Source organism: Dunckerocampus dactyliophorus, chromosome 3 (genome assembly GCF_027744805.1).
Source record: "Dunckerocampus dactyliophorus isolate RoL2022-P2 chromosome 3, RoL_Ddac_1.1, whole genome shotgun sequence".
NCBI classification, from domain to species: domain Eukaryota; kingdom Metazoa; phylum Chordata; class Actinopteri; order Syngnathiformes; family Syngnathidae; genus Dunckerocampus; species Dunckerocampus dactyliophorus.
The window spans coordinates 34,771,353-34,793,457 of NC_072821.1; the positions used below are offsets into that span (position 1 = coordinate 34,771,353).

Below are 22,105 nucleotides of genomic sequence, written 5' to 3' on the forward strand. Positions count from 1 at the left end.
TGTACACTACTTTATTTACAGTACCAAGCACATCTCCACTCAAACAGGGGGGCCGTCGTCTTTATGCTATTTTGAGCTCATTTGTCGTAATATAAAGGCATAAAGTCTGACTTCAACCGTTCTAATCAAAAACTGCTGAGAGCTGAAGCAAATATTCTTTTAACGTTTGTGAGCTACTCAAAATCAGCTGTCCTCCACACACAAATAGTGTTTGGAGGACAAGACATCATTAGTATCAAGACGACAAGAGTGCAAAATTGTTCAGCGACACTTGAAAAAGTTAGTACGTACCCATGAATGTGATATCCACTTCCCCGTGGGACAAAAACGAGCTTAGAACCGCATTGCTTGTTAAAAACAGAATGCCAATGTGGTAAAAAGTCACATTTGGAGCCCGAAGACCAGAAGCTAGGCGAATAACTCTAGCTAGGTAGCTAGCTAGCTGCCGCCAGTGACAGCATGCGTGTAAGCAAGATGCAAGAAAAGTGAAACGGCAGTAGGTTTGGTAAGGGAGTGTTCAAACACGCTGCCATGGATTGGCTGTCAAACTGAAGCCATTGAGGTTTTACGGGACAACGTGCGTCCCTTGTCGGCTCAATACGGGTGTTGGCAACCCTACGTGACACAGCACACATTTAGGGTTTGGCGCCGCACGCCGATCGGTTTTTGTGATCGGCTTTGAAAGGCGTTTATCGGCATATGCCGATGGCGTGCTTTTTAAGGAACTCGTCCAATCTTGATATATATTGATACACTTTTTCCATGTAACTCAACAGGGTTATCTTCCTCCAACCAAAAACGGTGTTGAGCCCAAACGGCCCAGCCGGCCCATCAACATTACCTCACTGGTCAGATTGTCCACCACAGTTCCTAATACCATCGTGGTGTCCTGGGCCGCTGAGATTGGAAGGGTAAGCACTTCTGATACATGAATTTCCTCTAGGTCAGTGGCCGGTGACCATTGTCCATTGTGAATTTAAATACACGCTTCGTGGAAGATTGGCTTTTTGAACCTCGTTGTGATTGGGGCTGGGAGTTCCTGTTCAGGCCTCATCCAAAGTATGTGTGCAAATATTCTGAGGGCAGCAATAGCTCAGTCTGTAAGGAAAACGGCACAGTCTATCTCACAGAAGTGGTACCAGTTTGTTGCAGTTCCACAGAAAGACAAAAGGTGGCAGTGTCCTCCCTCACACTGGGCTCAAAAGCATGTTCCTTTGCAAGCATGTGTCCTTTTGATTGTCTGCCACTGGCCTTCATACATGCAGTCATTGGCCCAGTGGGGAAAAAAAGCTAAATGTGGCTCCATGGCTTTCCATATGTACAGAATTACTCCATGGCAGTGTACTTGGTGAAGCAGCAGTCATCCACAGTGCTCTTACAGAGGCTACGGGCCAAAGGCATCAGGAACCCAGACCACTCCAGAGCACTCAGTAAGAATTCTCCTAAGCATTTTTTGTATACTCATTTCAACATCTGAAAGGTGTGTACAGTAAATAATATAAAAGTATATAACAGTATATAACAGTAAATATACAAGTACTGCTAGTTCTTCGTAGAGTTCAATTATATACAGTAAGTGTTTCTGATGTACAGTAATCCCTCGTTTATCGTGGATAATTGGTCCCAGACCCGACTGCAATAAGTCAATTTCCTCAAAGTAGGACTCAATATTAATAAATTGAATATTTTTGTCGTTATGGCATAGAAACCTGTGTACAATCTTGTAAGTACAGCTTTTAACATTCTTAGAGCCCTCAAGACATGAAATAACACCCCTATAGTCACCTTTACATTTGTATTAGCCAATATAGTAGACATAATCTGAGAAAATAAGACACCTTAGACATAAATAAGATAACATAGACTCAGACATTAGCAGTTAGCGTACCTCAAGCGTGCTTCCTTGCGTCTTTAAATGACTTTACACTGGTATTACACAATATAGTAGACAGCATAAGAGCATAAATAAGCCATATGAGACGTAAATAAAACTCCTGCTAGAGCAGTGTCACAGTAAATGTGCCCCCTAGGGCAGTGTTTCCCAACCTTTTTTGTCCTGTGTACCGCCTTTTTGTACCCACTCCCTCAATGTTACCACAATTCTCCAAAAGTAGAATGTAACACAACTGAGTTTAATATTTACGTATCATCTTGGAAATTAAATGTTCCATGTACCCCCTGCAATATGCCCGCATACCACTAGGGGTACCCGTACCACTGATTGGGAATTACTGCCCCAGGGAACCTTAGTGATGAGTCTAGTGCTTGTCTCACCGAACACCGACACCTAGTGGCCAATGTTGAGTACAGTACTACATTCACAATTACAATGCTTCTTTTGCGTTGTATTTGTATTGAAGTTCATTTAGACACTTTTATGCTTGAAAACGTTAATTTAGGCCAAGCATAAGCACAATTTATTCGATTTTTTTTTTTTTTTTTTTTACTGATAATAGGCCGTATTCAACCAAGAAACAGTGATCATTTATTAATGAATTTAAATACGGGATAGAGCGAGGGAGCGATAAATGAACCACGGTATTGCGAGGGATTACAGTATCTTGTTCATCATTTATCTTTGTGTTTTTAAAATAATGTAAGCTTTTTTGTTCTCTGATGAAGCAAACAAATATGACCTCTAACAAGATAGTGGTTGGGAAGAAGGAGGAGAGTACAAACATAACTGAGTATCTGAAGCAGTAAAATGCCAAACTAGAAAAAAAGAGTGCCTCACCCGTGTGCTTGTGTTTTTTTTATCTTTTTCCTCCAGTCAAAGAGAAGCTAACAGCAGACCCAGACAGTGAAATAGCCACAACTAGCCTTCGTGTGTCGTTGCTCTGCCCGGTAAGCACCTCCCTTTTACTGGCAAAAATTAAAGGGTCCCCATCCTGCTCACTATGTAAGTTTTTTTTTACTAAAGTACACTGGTACCTACCTCTTTTAACGTCCGTCTCGGTTAGTGCGTTTTTTGGTTAACATCCCGAATTTTTGGTTTGCAGTCAGCTGCTTGTTTTGTGTCCGGTTTGTTTACACCGCTACCTTGGATCCCGCGCCCAAGACGAAATCTTGCGATACTCGCACGCGATCGCACAATTCACTGCTGCGGGCGCCGTTTTAGAGCAACAGCATTTGCTTATATCAAAGTTGCTGCACCAGAGAGAGATAAAGGACGTAACACATAGGCCGAACAAAAGAGAAAGGACGTGGACCGTACCGAGACAAGGGTGAAAGACCTCCCAATTTTACGTTGTCTTTTCAGAGGTATGTAAATGTGACGGGAGTGGCTCCGTTATCGGCTGCGATGCACACACATCCCGTAAGCGCGTAACACTCTGTGTTTATGTCTGTCTCATTTTGTTTTATTTTGTTGGGATGGATGCAACAAAATATATTTTAAGCCTGGAATCCATTCTGCTTTTAGCATTCTCGGTTATTTATCAATGAGGTGTGGCAATGTAACAATCATATGTCATGTTTGTGGCATTGTTATTTGAATGTAAAACTGCATGTTAAAAAGCCTTTAACAGACCTCTCTGCATAGATTTTTTTTGTGGCATGAGTGCAGAATCAGTAAAAAAAAAAAAAAAAAGGCATCATTTGTCATTTGTAGTTATTTTTGCACTATATTGTCCATAAAATGTGTTTTGTGTTAACATTTGTGGGTTTCTAGAACGGATTAATTGGATTTACATTATTTTCTATGGGAAAATTTGCTTTGGTTAGAGTCCGTTTTGGTTTGTGTCGACTGTACTCCATAAATGTCAAGGTTGTGTACTGGGTAAATCTGCATTCTTCTCTCGGCCGAAATTCTCAGATTCTGCAGCCTCCTCCCCCAACCACATCAACTTTATTACAATTGGTCAGTGGTGGGGGATTGTCTGCATACCTGGCAAGTTGCTATAGATATACATATATAGATATTCACACGTGCGTGCATGTTTGTTTTCCTCCTGTCTTTCTATCAAACATGCTGGATGACAAGATGGGTTTTTTTTCTTCACAGAGGTCTATTTTTTCTTGTATTTAGTTGTGATTGTGATTTTTATTTAAGTGCATTTTTTGCTGAAAGAGACTGAGAGTCCATTTATTTTGATTGTGGGGTTTTTTTTGTCTTGTTTGTTTGCTTAAATTAGGTTGTTTGGTTAATTAATTTTATTTAAAAGCTCTTGTTATTCCAATTACAAAGTTAAATGCTCTTGAGAAATTACAGTTGATTGCTTTGAATACAGTGGACTAGCATTATTATGCCATATATTATCATTGCATTCATGAAAAAATGGTTTCAAAATGATGTTGACCCTAATATAGGCAATAATTTGTAGGACAATTATCGTCCAGCACATAAAGCTCCTTTATGATTGTGAAATCATGTCATATTCTTCCCAGCCCTACTGTGCGCCTTTTCCATATGCTTGACGTGTTGATGACATTTATTGCGCCCAGCCTGATTACGTGTTCATGCACCACCGTGCAGCTTGGGAAGATGCGGCTGATGATTCCATGCCGGGCGCTGACATGCTCCCACCTGCAGTGCTTTGACGCCACACTGTATATCCAAATGAATGAGAAGAAGCCCACCTGGGTGTGTCCTGTTTGTGACAAGAAGGCCCCCTATGAACACCTCATCATCGACGGGTAAATAACCCAACCCAAGCTCTAACAATACAATATGGAATATAGTGCAATATTAAAAAATATTGAAAAAACAGCAGTAATTTTACAAGAATAAGGTCCAGATATTAAGAGAAACAAGTTGTAATCAGACGAGAAAACATTTTAATTTTACTAGAACAACCTTGTGATATTATGAGGAAAAATAATGTAGCATAGAGCTGAAATATTACAAAGATGTCATCTTTTTAATGTTGTGATATTTGTAAAAAAAAAACCCAAAAAAAAACAAAAACAAAAAAAAAACAAACAAGCAAAACAATTAATAAAGTTGTCATTTTCCGAAAATGTGGTTTGCGGAAAAAGAATTAAGCCAAAATATTAAAATGACAAGAAGAAAATTCACCAAATCTTAAGAGGAAAAAAGTTGCAATTTTATGAGAATACATTTGTAATATTATGAGAAACAAAATTAAGTTGTAATTTTTGGAAAGTTAGGTTGGGGAAAAAGTTATACTATTATAGAAATAAATTCAAAATATTACAAGAATAAAATTTACAAAAAATGACTGAAGTAGAAAGTTTGAATATTTGGAAAATGAAAATATGATGGCAATAACGTCAAAATATTCCGAGAAAAAAATTGACAAAAGACAAAAGTTTAAATATTTGGAAAATTTAAAAAAACAACAGTAAAATTGGGGAAAAAGATCAAAGAGTGAAGTTGATATTAATAATATGCTTTTTCACCTACAGTCATGGGAAAAATGATTAGAGCACACTTGTTTCTTCAGTTTCTTGTTCATTTTAATGCCCGATACAACTAAAAGTACCTTTGTTTGGACAAATATAACAATGACAACAAAAATAGCTCATAAGAGTTACATTTTTTGGCATGCTAAAGCTATTCATGTAAGAACGTAAGTAATTTTGGTTATTATCAAGAAAACCATGGAAGTTGCGAGATATCAGCTCTTGACTATTCTGGTGTTATTAGGATGAATTGTTGTGTGAAAGGTTTACAGATTATGTTTGACTCTCATGTTGTCACTGTTCGGCAGGCTTTTTGTGGAGATCCTGAACAGCTGTATGGATTGCGATGAGATCCAGTTCAAGGAAGATGGCAACTGGGCCCCCATGAGGGCAAAAAAAGAAGTGCAAGAAGTCTCCTCTGCCTCGTTAAACAGCAGCCTGAATGGTAAAATGAAGGAATGAATGAGGACCAGGATTAGGAAGCAGGGCTAGTAATAAATAAATAAAGGACTTCTGTGCATTAAGTAGTCAATCTTCATTAGAGCTGCAACAATAAATCAATGATTAATGAAGTATTCAATTAACACCTATTTTGGATTGGAATTTTTTAAAATGTAAATATCTTCTTATTTCAGCCTCTCAAATGTGAATATTTTGACATTTCCTTAGTCATCCAGGAAAGCAGAGCTATGATCTTTGTGTTTTAGGCAAAACAAGATATTCACACACGTTTGTCTAGAGCACATGTGTCAAACTCATGTCACGGGAGCCAGATCATGCCCAAGTCACAACAATTAAATGTTAATAAAATGAAATGCTAAAAATAAATGTTCTTTCAATAATTCCAACCTTATTTTGCAATAAATACTTGAGTATCTGCTTGTCACCTTGACAAGATTTCAAAGCAAATTATACATCTATTTGTTAATCACAATATTATTATCAAACGCATGGGCAATCGTGTAATAACATCATGAAGTGATGATACATTTACCGTGGTGTTCCAGAAGGACTGGAACACATTAGGATTTGACCAACTGTACCTGTTGATTTGATGCTCGATGGGGTTTTTTTAACCCTCATCGCGGATCATGTGGTACAATGTGCTTCCTGTGAATGTTTGTTTACAAGTGAGCTCAGGGGAAGTTACGACAGGCCGTTAACGTCACAGGCAGGAGAAGATAGGAGCACTTGATTTGCTCACCGGCACACTAATAATCAGTAGTCTCGTCTCATTGGAGCTTTTTTTAAAATTATCAGTTATCAGATTTATCGGCATGATGTCATAATTCCCTCATATCGGCCCGATAATTATGATGCACACCTAATAATAATAATAATAATAATAATAATAATAATAATAATAATAATATTTGATCATGTAACAAGCAAATACTTTGCTATAAATACTTGAGTATTTGCTTGTCACCTTGACTTATAATTTCTTGGCAAATCATCCATCAGTTTGTTCACTGTTAAAAGCAGCCCTCCGAGGGCAGCCATATCTGTGATGCAGCCCTCAAGGGCCTAACCGATTACTCCATTAATCGACAAAATCACTGATTTCCTGATGTCACAGGTAGTTTTCATTCGGTGTAGCGTCAGTGGTGAACACAAACAGCCCATATAACAGCAGGTTGAATGTGTGTGTTTGCTCCATGAATGAAGGACACCACGCAAACCAGTCTGTCCGTGTTCCTGTGCAGGTCCTTCGTGTCCGACGTCTGTGAGCTCCGACCAGCAGAACTACTTGTCTGCTAACCACAGCGACATCAGCAACGGCAAGAAAACAGCAGTGATAGACTTGACGTTAGACAGCTCCTCAGAAGACGAAGGACAGGACACTCCGTCGCCGCAGTCGCCCCAGCCGCACCAGCCGCCCCAGCCTCCATTGCCTCCTCCAGCCAAACGAGCCTGTCCCTCCATGTCCCCCACGTCGTCGCCCGTCCTCAACAAAGGGTCAGACACGTAGCGACTGTTGTGATTAGCTCTTTTCGTTGAGGAATTATGCAATGTGCCGCTGCTGACTTGGGAAGTGAAGCATGGGGGACGTTAAATGATTCTTAAGAGTTTCACTAGAACGCTTGGGCAGGTTTTTAGTATGTTGCATGAACAGCCACACACGGTTGGCAACATAGACGCTTCAGTGTGAAACATTTGGATCTTAAATTCCTGCTGCCAGTTAGTCAAAATGCTTATTGAAGACTTTTTTTTGCTTGTGTATGACTTTCTAAATATGTTTTTAACCCTATAGACATGAAATAACACCCCCTTCTTTTTTACACCACATTGCCCAACTCTTAAGCCGCAAGGACTTGAGACGGCCTAGCGAGCTAACCAGTTAGCCTCACATTTATTTCTCCCAAACTTATGGAAAAAAAACTTCCACACGGAATGGGAGGATAACTTTTTTTCACTCTTGTCATGTCGACACGAAGTGAGGACTTTTGTCTGATCTCTCCCTGTCAGTGTGTTGAACCTGCACCACCAGGCCTCTCCAGTGAGTCGTGCTCCCAGCATGCCAGCTGTGGACACCAGCTACATGCCTCCTGTGCCCCCACTCATCCAGGACTATAGACCTTACTACCACACCCCCAGCGACCTGCCGGGTAATGGCAAACGCACACAGACTAACGGGATAAAATGCAGCGGTAACACCAAGCCTTTCTAAGACATCCGTGTGAGTGTTAACCGCACCCTTTCTACTTCTTCTTCATTTCCAGATTTGAACTTCTTCTCTTTCCTGCAAGGTGACAATCATCAGGTACATGTCACGGTCCACCACACTGGCACACCATTTGTGAACACTGGTTCAAATTCTTACTGAGAAAGGCAGCACATGTACGTATACCACAGTATAGAGTTTGTAATTGCACAGGACTTGATGGAAACTGTCCTTTGTGCCAGTAGATGGCAATCACATGAGGCGTGGATGTTCAGAGTGGTGCGGGAGCTTTATCTCAGCTGTGGGAAGGATGTAAAGTAGTGTACCTTCGAATCAGTGGGTGTTTCGGCCTTTTTACACTAGACACCCTCATCAAAGGCGGCCAACTACAGGGTGATCAAGCCTGGACCAAAAACTGCCCATAACAGGAACTCAGCAAGGACTTCGGCTCCGGAACCGGAGGGTTGGATTCGCAATTCAGACAAAAAAGTTTAGTCTGCTTCCCGCTAAATGTTGAGGCACCCAGGATCATGCTTACGGTGGATGAGAAGTGCAAAACCAAAAGCAAAACAAATAACAATTACACAACCCGGAAGGGGAATGTACCAAATCCCAGAATGACAGGAAGTGATGACGTTTGAACCAATCAGCTCCGGGGAGTTGGTACATTCCTTTTCCGGTTAAAGTCGGTGGCCGAGAAGTGTAAAAAACTAAAAAAGCAAAACGTATTAGAATTAGAGCACCCGGAAGGGGAAAATAATAAAAAGGGAAAAATAATATTCAGTTACAAATCCCCCAGTTTTTGCATGTTTATGTTGTTTGTTGTGAGCAGCGACTGTTCTTGAACGCACCATCTAACTTTCTCCCACGCTGCACAGATAGACTACTATATTGTATTTTTTCCCTTTTTCTTTCACCTCATATTTGGTCCCAAATGCTGATACTATGTGGGAATGCATAAAGGTAAGATCTGATGACGTCATTGAGTGCTAATGTGCATATTTAGGGCTCAGGGCTCGTCCTGGTGGGTGGTGGTGTTTCTGTCTTAGTTTTACGCAATACATAATAAATACGATAAATCAGATCATCATAATATAGGCCTACGTATGTTTTGCTGATTTGTTGAAAATCTTTTTCAGTGAGCATTTTCTACTGGAATAATTCAATTTGATACCAGAATCCTGGTATCATGATATTGGAAATGATTTCACATGTAAAAAGGAGTGGATTGAGCTATCAAAGTGTCTGTCAGTTAACTCAGTGTACCACATCCTGTCTCCCAGCATTACAACATGGTCATGGCGGCAGCGGCGGCCGCCTCCACCTCAGACGACCACGAGCTGCTCCTCAACCGCTTCCTACCTTACGGCACCTCCGGCTCCTCAGCCTCGTCCCAGCTGTTCCTGGAGCAGTCGGGAGCCTCTTCAGCGTCTTCACTGACTGTCCCAACAAACGGGGCAAGCAACTCAGTCAGTAGCAGTAGCAGCAACCTCATGTCATCCGGCAGCCTCCGCGACGCACACTCCTTATCCTCGCACACCCCACACTCACACACCGGGGTGCTGGCCGCTCGGGGTAACGCAGAGGCCGCGGTGGCAGCTATTTATGGAGGAATACCTGACATTATTTCACTGGACTGACTGCCCGTCCGGCCAGGAGACAAAGTATTTGGCTGCAGGGTAAAGAACCGACTCAGAAATTTGCCGAGTTGTAGTGCAAGACGCACTGGGGGGACGAGCACCGTGGAGTCTTTCCTCACTGGACGCACCTGACAGCAGCAGTCTGGTCTCCAACACTCGGACGGGTCAGCTGAGCACATTGTTGGAGACTTCATCAGCACCTCTGCTGAGCTGTAGTGCTACCAACACGGCACAAACAGCGAGAACACAGAAGAGGAAAGCTCTTTTTTATTTTATTATGAACACCAGGAGAGGCGGCGTGTAGAGAGAACAAAATCTATTTTCTTCTTTTACTTTTGTATGTTCCATCGGGGACACGTCCAGGCTGCTCAGCTGCTTCCATTGCTGTTTTGTGACCACATCACAATGCCGCCCGCCCCCCCACAGCCCCCACCCCCGCCGTGTACGGCTCCATTCACCTTCTTGTCTGATGAAATTCCACATCAATCTCCGCTCATTTCCTGCTTCCTTCTACAGTTGTTGTTGCTTGAACGCAATATGCATTCCGTTCCATGTTACCATGGGGAGGGGTCACTTTCACTTCTTCTCAAGACTCTGTCAATATACAGGATAGCATTTACACACTTTTGGATCTTCACACTATTTATATTTGTAAATTAAGAGCTGGAAGGATTTTTTTATTTTTTATTTTTTTTGCTCAATGCCAAAAATAACAAGGTACCTTGACGATGATCGGAGTGCAGTTGAATCGGAGCGACATGAAAAGGACGTGTTTTCCCCCACACACTTTAATTACTCACAAAAGTGTGGAATATTTGACTTTCTGGATGTGCTGTGAGCTTTACAAGTCAACTTCATTTCACCTTTCGAATGCACGTGTCCAACTCTTAAAGGAAAAGTGCACTTTTTTCTGGAATTTTGCCCATCAGCCACAATTCTTATGTGTGACACAAACACACATCTTCCTCTTTTCTGTGCGTTCTAAAAATATAAAAAGAGGTAGCTGAGAATGCACGTAATGGGACGCCCAATTTACATGAGTGACCTGGATATGAACTCATTCAATCCCAGCCAATTTTCAAAAGAGAACCGCTTTTGGCTGATCTTTCAAGGCACACAGAATATTGTGTTCTATGGCTGTATAAACATGGAACCTACCAAAAGAAAGACTAGACTCCCGTCTTTCATCGGAAAAGAAAAGTTTGTTTCTACCTTTTTCCATTCTTTAGTAATCAGCAGTAGAACATAGGTCAGTTTCAGGAAAATATTAGTTCCCCGACTAGAAAAGGGAGATTTTTGGCCAGCATGACTTTCACTTTGACGCCAATATTTTTAAAACTTTGTTAATAGTAGGGTTTCTAGGCGGGAGGTGTTTTTATTGTTAGCTGTTTTTATATCTTTAGAACTCAGAAAAGAGAAAGACGTGTGTTCATGTCTGGCATAACGATTGTGGATGAGGGGAAATTTTTTTTTAAGTACACTTTTCCTTTAAATGTTTCAGTACTTTTTGCTCAGCTTGCTGTTCTGTGACTCTCTAAGCTCAGTGGCCACTTCCCTCTGAGAACATCCTGTTTGAAGCCTGGTAGTGGTGAGGTACTTTGATGTCCTCATGGTGTGAAAATGTGACCAGCATGATGAAGAGGACTGTTTGAATACCAATTCTAATTCAAGCAGGACATTTGTTGCTCCATTCATTGATCACACACCTTTTAGAAGGCAAGTTGTACAAAAAGTACGGAACCATCCAACAGTTGAACATGTGCTTTCACAATTCATGAAGTTCACCCGTAAAGGTTATTTTAACTTCATCCTGAAAGCCGAATATCCCTCACTAGGGGTGTCACAAGATCTCGCGATATTAAAACGTGACAGGATTTCGCATTCAGGAAAAAAATGTCTTGTGGGCGCTCGGCCCAGGACAATAATAAATAAATTCATCACACAATAAATGAAAATGAACTGGATCATTTTTCCTGCCTCAATATATTGCCATGTGCATGCGTGTCTGTTTTCCTCGTCTCCCGCCTCCAAACAGGCAGGATGGGAGTTCACTCTGTGCATTGGTTTCAGCACCCGGACACCCTTTCGTCAGTCGTACAGACTCTTTGTCTCGGTGGGTGAACGTGGGGCAGCCATTTACTTTTTTATCATTGTAAGTTTCAGTGTTAAAATTTCGTCTCGTTCGACCCAATCTCATTCACCGCCTCGTCTCGTGACACCCCTTGCCCTCACGTTTTGTGGGTTGCAAGTTGAAATTGCAGCCCGTCTCAAACTTTCAACCAGTGCCCGTTTGTGTGAATGTTTCACACCACGTTTCTTCAAACGCTCACGAACATTTGGAAACATTAGCTGTTTCTATGTTGCAGCATTTATGAAGGGTGGACTAAAATTAAAAGGGGGGAGACATCAGCTGAGAATGCACTGCAAGATGAAATTAAGATCAAATTTGTTTATTTTTAACTAGCCAGTCACTTTCTGTGTTTAACAATTGGCTTTGCAAAAAAATATATATTGACTTAAAATACGCAAAACCTTCCTTTTTGATTGGAAGATGGTTATTCTTGTGATGGTGATGCTTATTTTAGGTAATATATCTCATATTTTGGTACAAAATTGGAAAATATGTTGTAATGCCGGATATTTAAATGTCTTGTCTGTTTAAAAATACAGTGGAACCTTGGTTAACATCCGCCCCAGTTAACAACCAACCATCCATCCATCCATCCATCCATCCATCTTCTATGCCGCTTATCCTCACGAGGGTAGGGGGTATGCTGGAGCCTATCCCAGCCGACTTCAGGCGAGAGGCGGGGTACACCCTGGACTGGTTGGCAGTTAACGTGTTTTTCAGTTAACGGTGAAAATTTACACCACAGTTTTGCCTCGGCTTGCGTTCATTCTCTGGTTAGTGTACAACATGGCGCGTCTGGTTGTGTTATTAATACACTGCGTGTAATACACTTCCTTGTTAGCAATGATGACGTCTATGATGTCATCAGGGACCGACTGATAAATGTTCACACAAAACACCTTTTAATATGCATAAAACAATTGTAAATGCATACCAATGATGGATGGACAGAAAAAGGAACATTTGAGGTTACTTTTACCTTCATGGAAGACGTGACTGTTCCCAAAGACGCCATGTGGCAGCGAGATCATCAACCACCACTGCCTTCCTGTTTTCGATCGTCAACAATTTTCTCCTTTTCATTCATCATTTATTTATTTATTTATTTCTATACATTTCACACATTGTTTTCTGCATGTCTAACTATACTTGTAAAACTATAAAAACATGTTTTGTGTTTACATTTTTGGCTTTCTGGAACGGATTCATTGGATTCACATTATTCCTTATGGGAAAACGTTTGGTTAGCATCCGTTTTGGTTAGAGTCGGCCCTTCTGGAAGGGTTAAATAATGCTAGCCAAGTTTCCACTATTTATGCAAAAAAAAAAAAAAAAGAGATATACTACTCAAAATGCCCAAAACAAATATTGGAGGAGAGTTTTGCATATTTTAGGTAACATCTCACAGTTTGGTACAAAATTATCTAAATTAATAAACGACCTCGAAAATTCCTCTTATCTGTCTCCACACCCAGCACATTCCAAAGTGTCATCGGTTGTCACCTGCTGACGACAAGCACCACCTTTTGGTGTGCGCGGTTTGCCCTTCAGGAAGTAGCCGAGTGACTCGTGCCAAACCCACCTTTTAGTTTTCTTTGAGGATGTTTTCACTCAGTAGTCTCTCTGAGCAGTCAGTCTGCATTTTTTTGGAAACGGTTAGTTGAAGTCCATAGAAGAGTTTTCTGTTGATTGTGAAGAAAAGCTTTCAATTGTCTGACCTGGGGCCCCATCAGACCTGAAGCGGACCAGAAACACACTCGGTCTTAGGGGCTAGCCACACGGAAATGGTTTCAGGTCTAAACGGAAAAGTATTTTATGGTTTCAGCCTTTCATCCACACAGAAACGGGGTTCTGAGTGACCTGAAATGGTATTTCTCGAAAACGCATAAATCTGAAAATGCCGGCTTGTCGTTTCCGTGTAGATAAGCAACCCACTTCTTTCTGAAAACGACGTCACCGACCCGTTGCCGTCACGCGACCAGAAGTGTTCTTTGACAACAAGCCAACGTAATATCTGAATGTTTCGACCGGGGTGGTCGACATCCTCCCGATGTTTTGTTGTCTCAAACTCCAAAATGACTCGCAGAAGTAATTCCATTTCGTCGTAAGTCTAGACGAGCCTTGGAAACCGGAAGACGACGGACTCGTGCACATGCATTCTTTCTCGTCCTGTAGTTTGCTTCCGTCTGTCTGTTCACAGCGCCTTGTGTATTCCATGGCTTTCACTCAGTGATCCGTTCCCGTCTGGAAGCAACTACAGTCACGGAAAAAATGATTAGACCAGCCTTGTTTCTTCAGTTTATTGATCCATTTTGATGCCTGGCACAACTAAAGGTACATTTGTTTGGACAAATATCATGATGATAACAAATATAGCTCATAAGAGTTTAATTTAAGAGCTGATATCTAGCAACTTCCATGGTTTTCCTGGTAATAACCTAAATCACTTGAATCACATGAATAGCTATAGCATTGTACTGCCAAAAAATGTAACTCTTATGAGCTATTTTTCTTGCCGTTGTTATATTTGTCCAAACAAAGGTACCTTTAGTTGTATCAGGCATTAAAATGAACAAGAAACTGAAGAAACAAGGGCGGTCTAATCATTTTTTTCCATGACTGTATTAACTAATCCGGCACAGTGTGGATGCAAATTTTTTTCAACCTGTCAAAAAGAAAATCCCAGGGCCTCATTTCCAGTCACAATTAGCATTGTAAAAGCCGGAAGAATTGTCCCATTTTCTGTTGCTTTGCTTTTTGTTCCAGAAGAACCAACACGCGCACTCAGTCATTTACGGGAATAAGCTGTTTTTTCTTTCTTGTGTTGTGCAGTATTTTATTTATTTGATTTGACTTCTCTTATATATTTCTCACAGACTGATTTCTCTGGGAGAGTGTAAACGAGTCACTGTCATTTTTATTTAATTTTTTTGTTTGTTTATCGTGGCCGGCGGCAACATTCTTTCTCACTCAGTACGGTTATTAACAGAACGTTATTAACAGAAAAAGACGCTCATTCATTTCCTCCGCAGCTTGAAGCAATGAATGCCAGCGAGCTAATGCAAAAGTCACAATGAGCTGATGGATGTCTGCCTGTCGGGGTGTTGTGGGAGGGAAGCGGCCACTGAGCCTAGCGTGTCAGTCGTGCAGAGAAACTGTATTGGACAGAGGACGGATGGTTTGAAGGAGGAGTGAAGGAAGCCATCTGTGAACAGAGGGGGGGTCTGCGGCACCACCTTTCTCACACATACAGTGCTGTCCTGTCATCCCTTCCTAAAAGACTCCATCAGTTTAGCCTCTCACAAATGAACAAGTCACACCTTGGATCTGAATGGCATGCTAACAAAGGTGATACCACCCAAACGACTATCGTGGGGGGGCATCCTAACGATGGTCATTTGACACCACAGAAGAGCCAAACCTTTCCTGTCTGGACCTGCCTCCTCCTTTGCAGGATAAATAGACTGGATCTGGCACCAACTTCTCAGACTAGAGCTGTCCTATCTAGTCTGACTGGTGTGTGTCCCACCTAGTCTTTGAGCATGAACTGATGAAGCCTGCTGGGATGAGAGGCGAAACATCTGTTAAAGGGTTAGTTGGGATTTTTCCCCCCATCAGCAGTGTAGTACATCAACACTGACTTTCCTGCCACTTTGTCCCATGAGTTCTGGTCGGTTTTCGGTGTCGAGGAAAGTAGTTCCGGCTAGTTGGTGTTTTGCGTCTGAAAACGATATGTGTTCAAAAGAGTAATACATTTGCATCACATGGCCGTTTTCCACCATAAAGTCAGACCTCACAATCGCTCTTGTGTTATTTTCTCTCCCTTCGTATCACTGCGCGCTGCCTGCCGCCTGCCGCCTGCATATGTGAAGCGATTAAGCGAAATGGGGCCATTTCCTGCGGTGCGCTAGGGAATGGCTGCGTTCCACCGTAGGAGGTCTCACACTGCCTGCACTCAGTCAATCACTCAGAGACCCTCTCAGAAGTCATCAACACCGCTGGTCACGATGTCTCACTCTGATCAAAAGGGAAAAAGAAGAACAATTTGTATAATATTCCTGCATACTCACGTCCACGTGTGTACTTCATATCCGTTTGTACGCCTTTTGTGTTGATTCAGAGCCGTGTGAAGAAGAAGAATAGTCATTTCTATATTTTTGAATGAAATGAAGAAGAAGTATGGAGTGTGGCCAAGAAAGAGTGGAGGGGAGTCAGCGACCTGCACTCACTGCCTTAAAACACTGACAGGTTTTGTGTCATGGCTCCAACTCCGAAAGCATAAAAGGCTTTTCTTCAACACTTGTGGAGCACAGCAGACCCTTGGCACTTTGTACAAATATACCAAGTGGAAAAATATTTATTACTGCATCGGAACAAATGGTTTACTTCTTGAATGTTAACTGTTTATGTAGAAACGTTTAGATCGATGTATTAAAAGTGCATTCTCATGTTCCACTGTGGGTGGTTGTCTTTTCTTTTTAAGCCAGGGGTGCCCGTTACGTTGGTCGCGAGCTACCGCTAGATGTTTTAACAAGGATACAAAAATGCTACAGTACAGCAGAACGGCGAGACGGGTGGGGGTCACTCGACAGAACACTCGCTCCAATGACGGTGGGAAGATGTAACATGTAACAACTCCATTAGGTTCATTTTGGCTTCTTATTGAACTAATGTTCCAGTTCTTATTTTCCAACAAAACTTTTAAAGATATATTCAGTGGAAACTTTACACGTGGCGCTTCTCAGCTGTACTTCCGAGGCGTGGTCAACCTTGGCCACGCCCCCCACCGCTCGCTGGTGTCCGGAGGAGAGAGTCCCAGGTGGGCTCACGTCACAGTGGGCCTTGTCTGGGTAAAATTTCCACCCAAAATACCTTCAAAAGTTTGTCTGAATATAAGAAATTGAAAATTGAAAACATGTACCAGATAAGTAAAGACAGTTACTGTGGAGAATAATACAAACATAATAAGAAAACAACTGTCCTAACTATAAACACATAATACTGTATACTGTATATCCTGTATATGCAGTATACAGTATATACTGTATACTCTATATCCTGTATATGCAGTATACAGTATATACTGTATACTCTATATCCTGTATATGCAGTATACAGTATATACTGTATACTCTATATCCTGTATATGCAGTATACAGTATATACTGTATACTCTATATCCTGTATATGCAGTGCTTTGCCCCTTCTTGAGTTCTTTTTTTTTGCGTGTTTGTCACACTTAAATGTTTAAGATCATCAAACTAATTGAAATATTAGTCAGTGACAACACAACTCAATACAAAATGCAGTTTTTAAATGAAACTTTTTATTATTAGGGGAGAAAAACAATCCAAACCTACTTGGCCCTGTGTGAAAAAGTGATTGTCCCCCAAACCTAATAACTGGTTGGGCCACCCTTAGCAGCAAAAACTGCAATCAAGCATTTGTGATAACTTGCAATGAGTCTCTTACAGCGCTGTGGAGGAATTTTGCAGAATTGTTGTCATTCAGCCACATTGGAGGGTTTTCCAGCATGAAGCGCCTTTTTAAGGTCATGCCACAGCATCTCAATAGGATTCAGGTCAGGACTTTGACTAGGCCACTCCAAAGTCTTCATTTTGTTTTTCTTCAGCCATTCAGAGATGGATTTGCTGGTGTGTTTTGGATCATTGTCCTGCTGCAGAACCCAAGTTGGTTTCAGCTTGAGGTCACCAACAGATGGCCGCACATTCTCCTTCAGGATTGTTTGGTAGACAGCAGAATTCATGGTTCCATTTATCACAGCAAGTCTTCCAGGTCCTGAAGCAGCAAAACAACCCCAGACCTTCACACTACCACCACAATATTTTACTGGTGATGTTGGTGTTGGTGATGTTTGATGTTCTTTTTCTGAAATGCGATGCTACTTTTACTCCAGATGTAATGGGACACACACCCTGCAAAAAGTTCAACTTTTGTCTCGTCGAACCACAGTATTTTCCCAAAGGTCTTGGGAATCATCAAGATGTATTCAGACAAAATTGAGATGAGCTTTAATATTCTTTTTGTTCAGCAGTGGTTTTCATCTTGGAACTCTGCCATGCAGACTGTTTTTGTCCAGTGTCTTTCTTATGGTGGAGTCATGAACACTGACCTTAACTGAGGCAAGTGAGGCCTGCAGGTCTTTAAAAGTTGTGGGGTCTTTTGTGACCTTTTGGATGAGTCATTGGTGCGCTCTTGGGGTCATTTTGGTTGGCCGGCCACTCCTGGGAAGGTTCACCACTGTTCCATGTTTTCGCCATCTGTGGATAATGGCTCTCGTCTCTCTAATTTAAAAACTGGATTTTGTGTTCTGTTGTGTTTTCATTGACTAATATTTGAATTTGTTTGATAAACTGAAACATTTAAGTGTGACAAACATGCAAAAAATGAAGAAATCAGGACGGGGCAAACACGTTCACACCACTTTAAATATACAATATGAATACTGTATATATATATTTGAATATATGTGTGTGTGTGTATATATACACACATATATACATATATATGTATATATGTATATATATGTATATATATACAGTATATATAACCTTTGTATTTGGCCGTAGTTGTGAAATTACAAACTAAAAACCTGATCATCAACTCCAGACTAGCATCTAATTTAAATTTCTTTAATAACAAAGTAGTCTACTGTACAATCCTTGATATAAAAGCAAAATTCTCCGAATACTTCAGATTCTGGAGGTATTCTACATAAAATGGCGATACTGTAAGTCCTACACGGTTAATTCCTTATTTAAAAAAAAAAAAACAACAACAACAACAACTTGAAGTTGAAAGGCAGCACTTCAATCACACATTGATTGATTTATTTCAAGTAATTTGGGGTGGTATGTAAAGGGAAAAAAATCCAAATACATGCTACATAAAATAGCTAAATTTAAAGCTGAAATGCTACACTTAAATCACATGCTGATTTTTGGTTTTTTTTTTTTTATTTAAATATTTTGTGGTGGTGTATAAAGACGAATTTGTCCAAATGCTGCCGTCTCTTGACGTGAGTATGCTATACTTTTCACTGACCGCTGGGTGGCAGCAAAGAGTCGACCAATGCAATGCTGTTACAGGACAATTACTGTACAATTCGGCGTCTGCAGGCTCATATGGTGTTTATTTTCTTATCCTCCAGTACATATTTGATGTTATCCTTAGTGTTTTTAATAAGTATATTGCTCTTTTTTACAGGCTGCACCTTAGTTTTACTGTACAATTTGTGCAGCGCCAGTAAATTCTACAGCTGCATGAAAGCTACAATACAGTATATACACGAGCCACTGAAATGGAAGCTTATTACGAGTGAGTGGCTCTCTCACATGCATGCGCACGTCACATGTGATCCTCAGGTTCATGCTGAAACAAGACCAAGTGTGTGGGAGCGGGGATGCACCGCACCGGGAGATGATGTGATGCTGCGCGGATGATGCTCGTCAGGGAGGGGAGGGTGATGTCAAAGCTCCAGCCTGCATCAAAGCAGAAATTGTCTTGGTTGAAAGCAGAGTCATGGCTGAAGACAACAAAAGTGTTTGCTCCAACAGCTCCAGAACCGTATCGGACCTGTTCAGCAACTTGGAGGACATCGACGTCTCGGCGGATGGGACTCCTCACCTCCGAGTCCTGGTCTGCGTTGTGTATTCCGTGCTGTGCGCTGCGGGTCTGGCGGGCAACCTGCTGGTCTTCTTCCTCGTAGGAGCCAAACAAGAGAGGAAGTCGTCCAGGATGGATTTCTTCGTGCTGAACTTGGCGCTGACGGACCTTCTGTTCGTGCTGACGCTGCCCTTCTGGGCCGTGGACACGGCTCTGGACTTCAGCTGGCCGTTCGGGGACGCCATGTGCAAGGTGGTGCTGTCCGTCACGGTGATGAACATGTACGCCAGCGTCTTCTTCCTCACGGCCATGAGCGTCACCAGGTACCTGGCTCTCACGTCTGCGCTCCGTAACACCTGCGCGCACACCTCGTGCTCCGACAAGTGGACGTGCGCCGTCATTTGGACCCTCGCCACCGTGGCCACGCTGCCGACGTCTATTTTCTCCACCGTCAGCCGCGTCAGCGGTGAAAACTTGTGTTTGCTGAAGTTCCCCGGCGGACAGAGCTGGCTGGCGGTCTATCACATCCACAAGATCCTGGTTGGCTTCGTGGTGCCCATCTCGGTGGTGTCCATCAGCTATGTCAAGCTGCTGCGCTTCGTCCGCAAAAGGAGCATGAAGAGCAGCAACCCTAAAAGGAGGTCTCAGGTCACCAAATCCGTCACCATCGTCGTCCTGTCCTTCTTCCTGTGCTGGATGCCCAACCACGCCATCACCCTGTGGAGTGTTCTGGTCAAGCTCAACGCGGCCAACTGGGACAGGACCTATTACGTCGTGCACACGTACGTCTTCCCGCTGACCGTGTGTTTGGCGCACACCAACAGTTGCCTCAACCCCGTCATCTACTGCCTCATGAGGGCCGAGTTCAGGACCAGGCTTAAGCTTCTCATCCACAGGGGACACACGGCGGACAGCTAGAATCCGAGGACGCACGGAGTGCAGAAAGTGCCGTGTTTGGATCAACACGTACGTGCGTAATTACGCATGGCTTGGGCGCGTTTTACACCCGTTTGGGAATGTTTTAGCAAGCTCGTGTGACCACTGACCACCGTGGGGCACAACTACTTAGTAGGGGGTGGGTGGATCCATTCAAATATCCCAAAAAATTATTATCAGAGATTTTGAGAATAAAGTCGTACATTTACAAAAAAAAAAAAGTCTTACACTAACGGGAATAAGTTGTAATATTATGATAATAAAGTCATAAATTTACGAGAAATAAAGTCATCTTCCTGAAGAGCGATGCTCTATTTTCCTTCTGACACGTATGACAGGATGTATTATATCTTGTAGTGTTGTGACTTTATTCCCAGAAATTTACGGCTTTATTCTTGTAATATTACGACTTTTTTCTCATAAACTTCCGACTTTATTCTCATAATATTACGATATTTTTTCTCTTGTAAATTTACAACTTTTTTCTCATAAATATATGACTTCATTCTCGTAAATTTACGCCATTTTTCTCTTAATATTACAACCTTTTTTTCTCTTGGAAATTTACAACATTTTTCTCATAGATTTCTGACTTAATTCTCAGAAATATACGACTTTTTTTTGGTAAATTCTAATTTTTTTTCTCGTAATATTACAAACTTTTTTCACACATAAATTTACAGCTTTTTTGTCACAGATTTCTGACTTTATTCTCGTAATTTCCCGACTTTTTTTCTCGTAAATTTAAAAAACTTTTTTCTTGTGATATTACAAACTTTTTTCTCTTGTAAATTTACAACAATTTTCTTGTAAATTTCTGACTTCATCCTCGTAAATTTACAACTTTATTCTCGTAAATTATTTACTTTCTCTTGTAAATTTACGACTTTATACTCGTAAATGTAGGACTTTTTTCTCATAAACGAATGACTTTATTCTCTTAATTTTACTACTTTTTTTCTCGTAAATGTACGTCTTTATTCTCGAACATTTATGACTGTTCTGGAAATATCAGATTATTTTTTTTCAATGACTGAATGAATGAATGAACTGAAATTGGTCAATGTAAAGATGCCAAAGTATCAGTATGGGCGATATCAAGCACTGTTTTATTTGGTATTTGATCAGACATTTGTAACTGTAAAAAAAGACACTAGGCTAAGTAACAATGTATGTCCGGTAGCTTGTTTTTTATTCACGTCCCCACAAATTTCAGGAGTTTGTTTTTTTTTCTGCTGAAAACATGTCTCATTCACCCTAAGTGAGTCATTATGTATAAATAGCTGATAATACACGTCAAATGTACAGTGTGACAAACGTGCAAAAAAAAGAATTCAGGGCGGGCAAACACTTTTTCACACCACTGTGTGTATGCTACCACTGTGTATGCTACCACTGTGTATGCTACCACTGTGTATGCTACCACTGTGTATGCTACAACTGTGTGTATGCTACCACTGTGTATGCTACCACTGTGTGTATGCTACCTCTGTGTGTATGCTACCACTGTGTGTATGCTACCACTGTGTATGCTACCACTGTGTGTATGCTACTACTGTGTGTACGCTACCACTGTGTGTATGCCACATATATATACAGTAGCAACATCTTTTCCTGTTCCTCTTGACATTGTTCAGCTTGTATTGACGTGTCTCCTTGCATGCCAGCTTTTATTAAATTGTACCTCTCATTATTCCCAAAGACCTTGTCTTGTCTCTTGTCTATTTTGGAGCCACAGAACAT

At 41.4% G+C, this 22,105-nt stretch overlaps 2 protein-coding genes across 7 annotated transcripts in view; both read left to right on the plus strand.

Annotated features, from left to right (window-relative positions):
• LOC129178090 (E3 SUMO-protein ligase PIAS1-like) overlaps positions 1-13,141 on the plus strand; it is a 78,125-nt gene extending 64,984 nt beyond the window's left edge. For all 6 annotated transcript variants that reach the window (XM_054769866.1, XM_054769862.1, XM_054769868.1 and 3 more), the window contains 9 exons: positions 777-911; positions 1,325-1,430; positions 2,771-2,844; positions 4,475-4,635; positions 5,673-5,809; positions 7,071-7,323; positions 7,834-7,973; positions 8,088-8,128; positions 9,313-13,141. In XM_054769866.1, coding sequence (XP_054625841.1) covers positions 777-911; positions 1,325-1,430; positions 2,771-2,844; positions 4,475-4,635; positions 5,673-5,809; positions 7,071-7,323; positions 7,834-7,973; positions 8,088-8,128; positions 9,313-9,669 — 1,404 coding nt within the window. In that variant the 3' untranslated portion in view covers positions 9,670-13,141. The remainder of the gene's footprint in view (positions 1-776; positions 912-1,324; positions 1,431-2,770; positions 2,845-4,474; positions 4,636-5,672; positions 5,810-7,070; positions 7,324-7,833; positions 7,974-8,087; positions 8,129-9,312) is intronic.
• Positions 13,142-19,224: 6,083 nt separating this feature from the next.
• rxfp3.3a1 (relaxin family peptide receptor 3.3a1) lies at positions 19,225-20,912 on the plus strand. The gene has a single exon (XM_054770776.1). The coding sequence runs from the start codon at positions 19,343-19,345 to the stop codon at positions 20,342-20,344; it is 1,002 nt and encodes a 333-aa protein (XP_054626751.1). The 5' UTR covers positions 19,225-19,342; the 3' UTR covers positions 20,345-20,912.
• Positions 20,913-22,105: the final 1,193 nt, after the last annotated feature.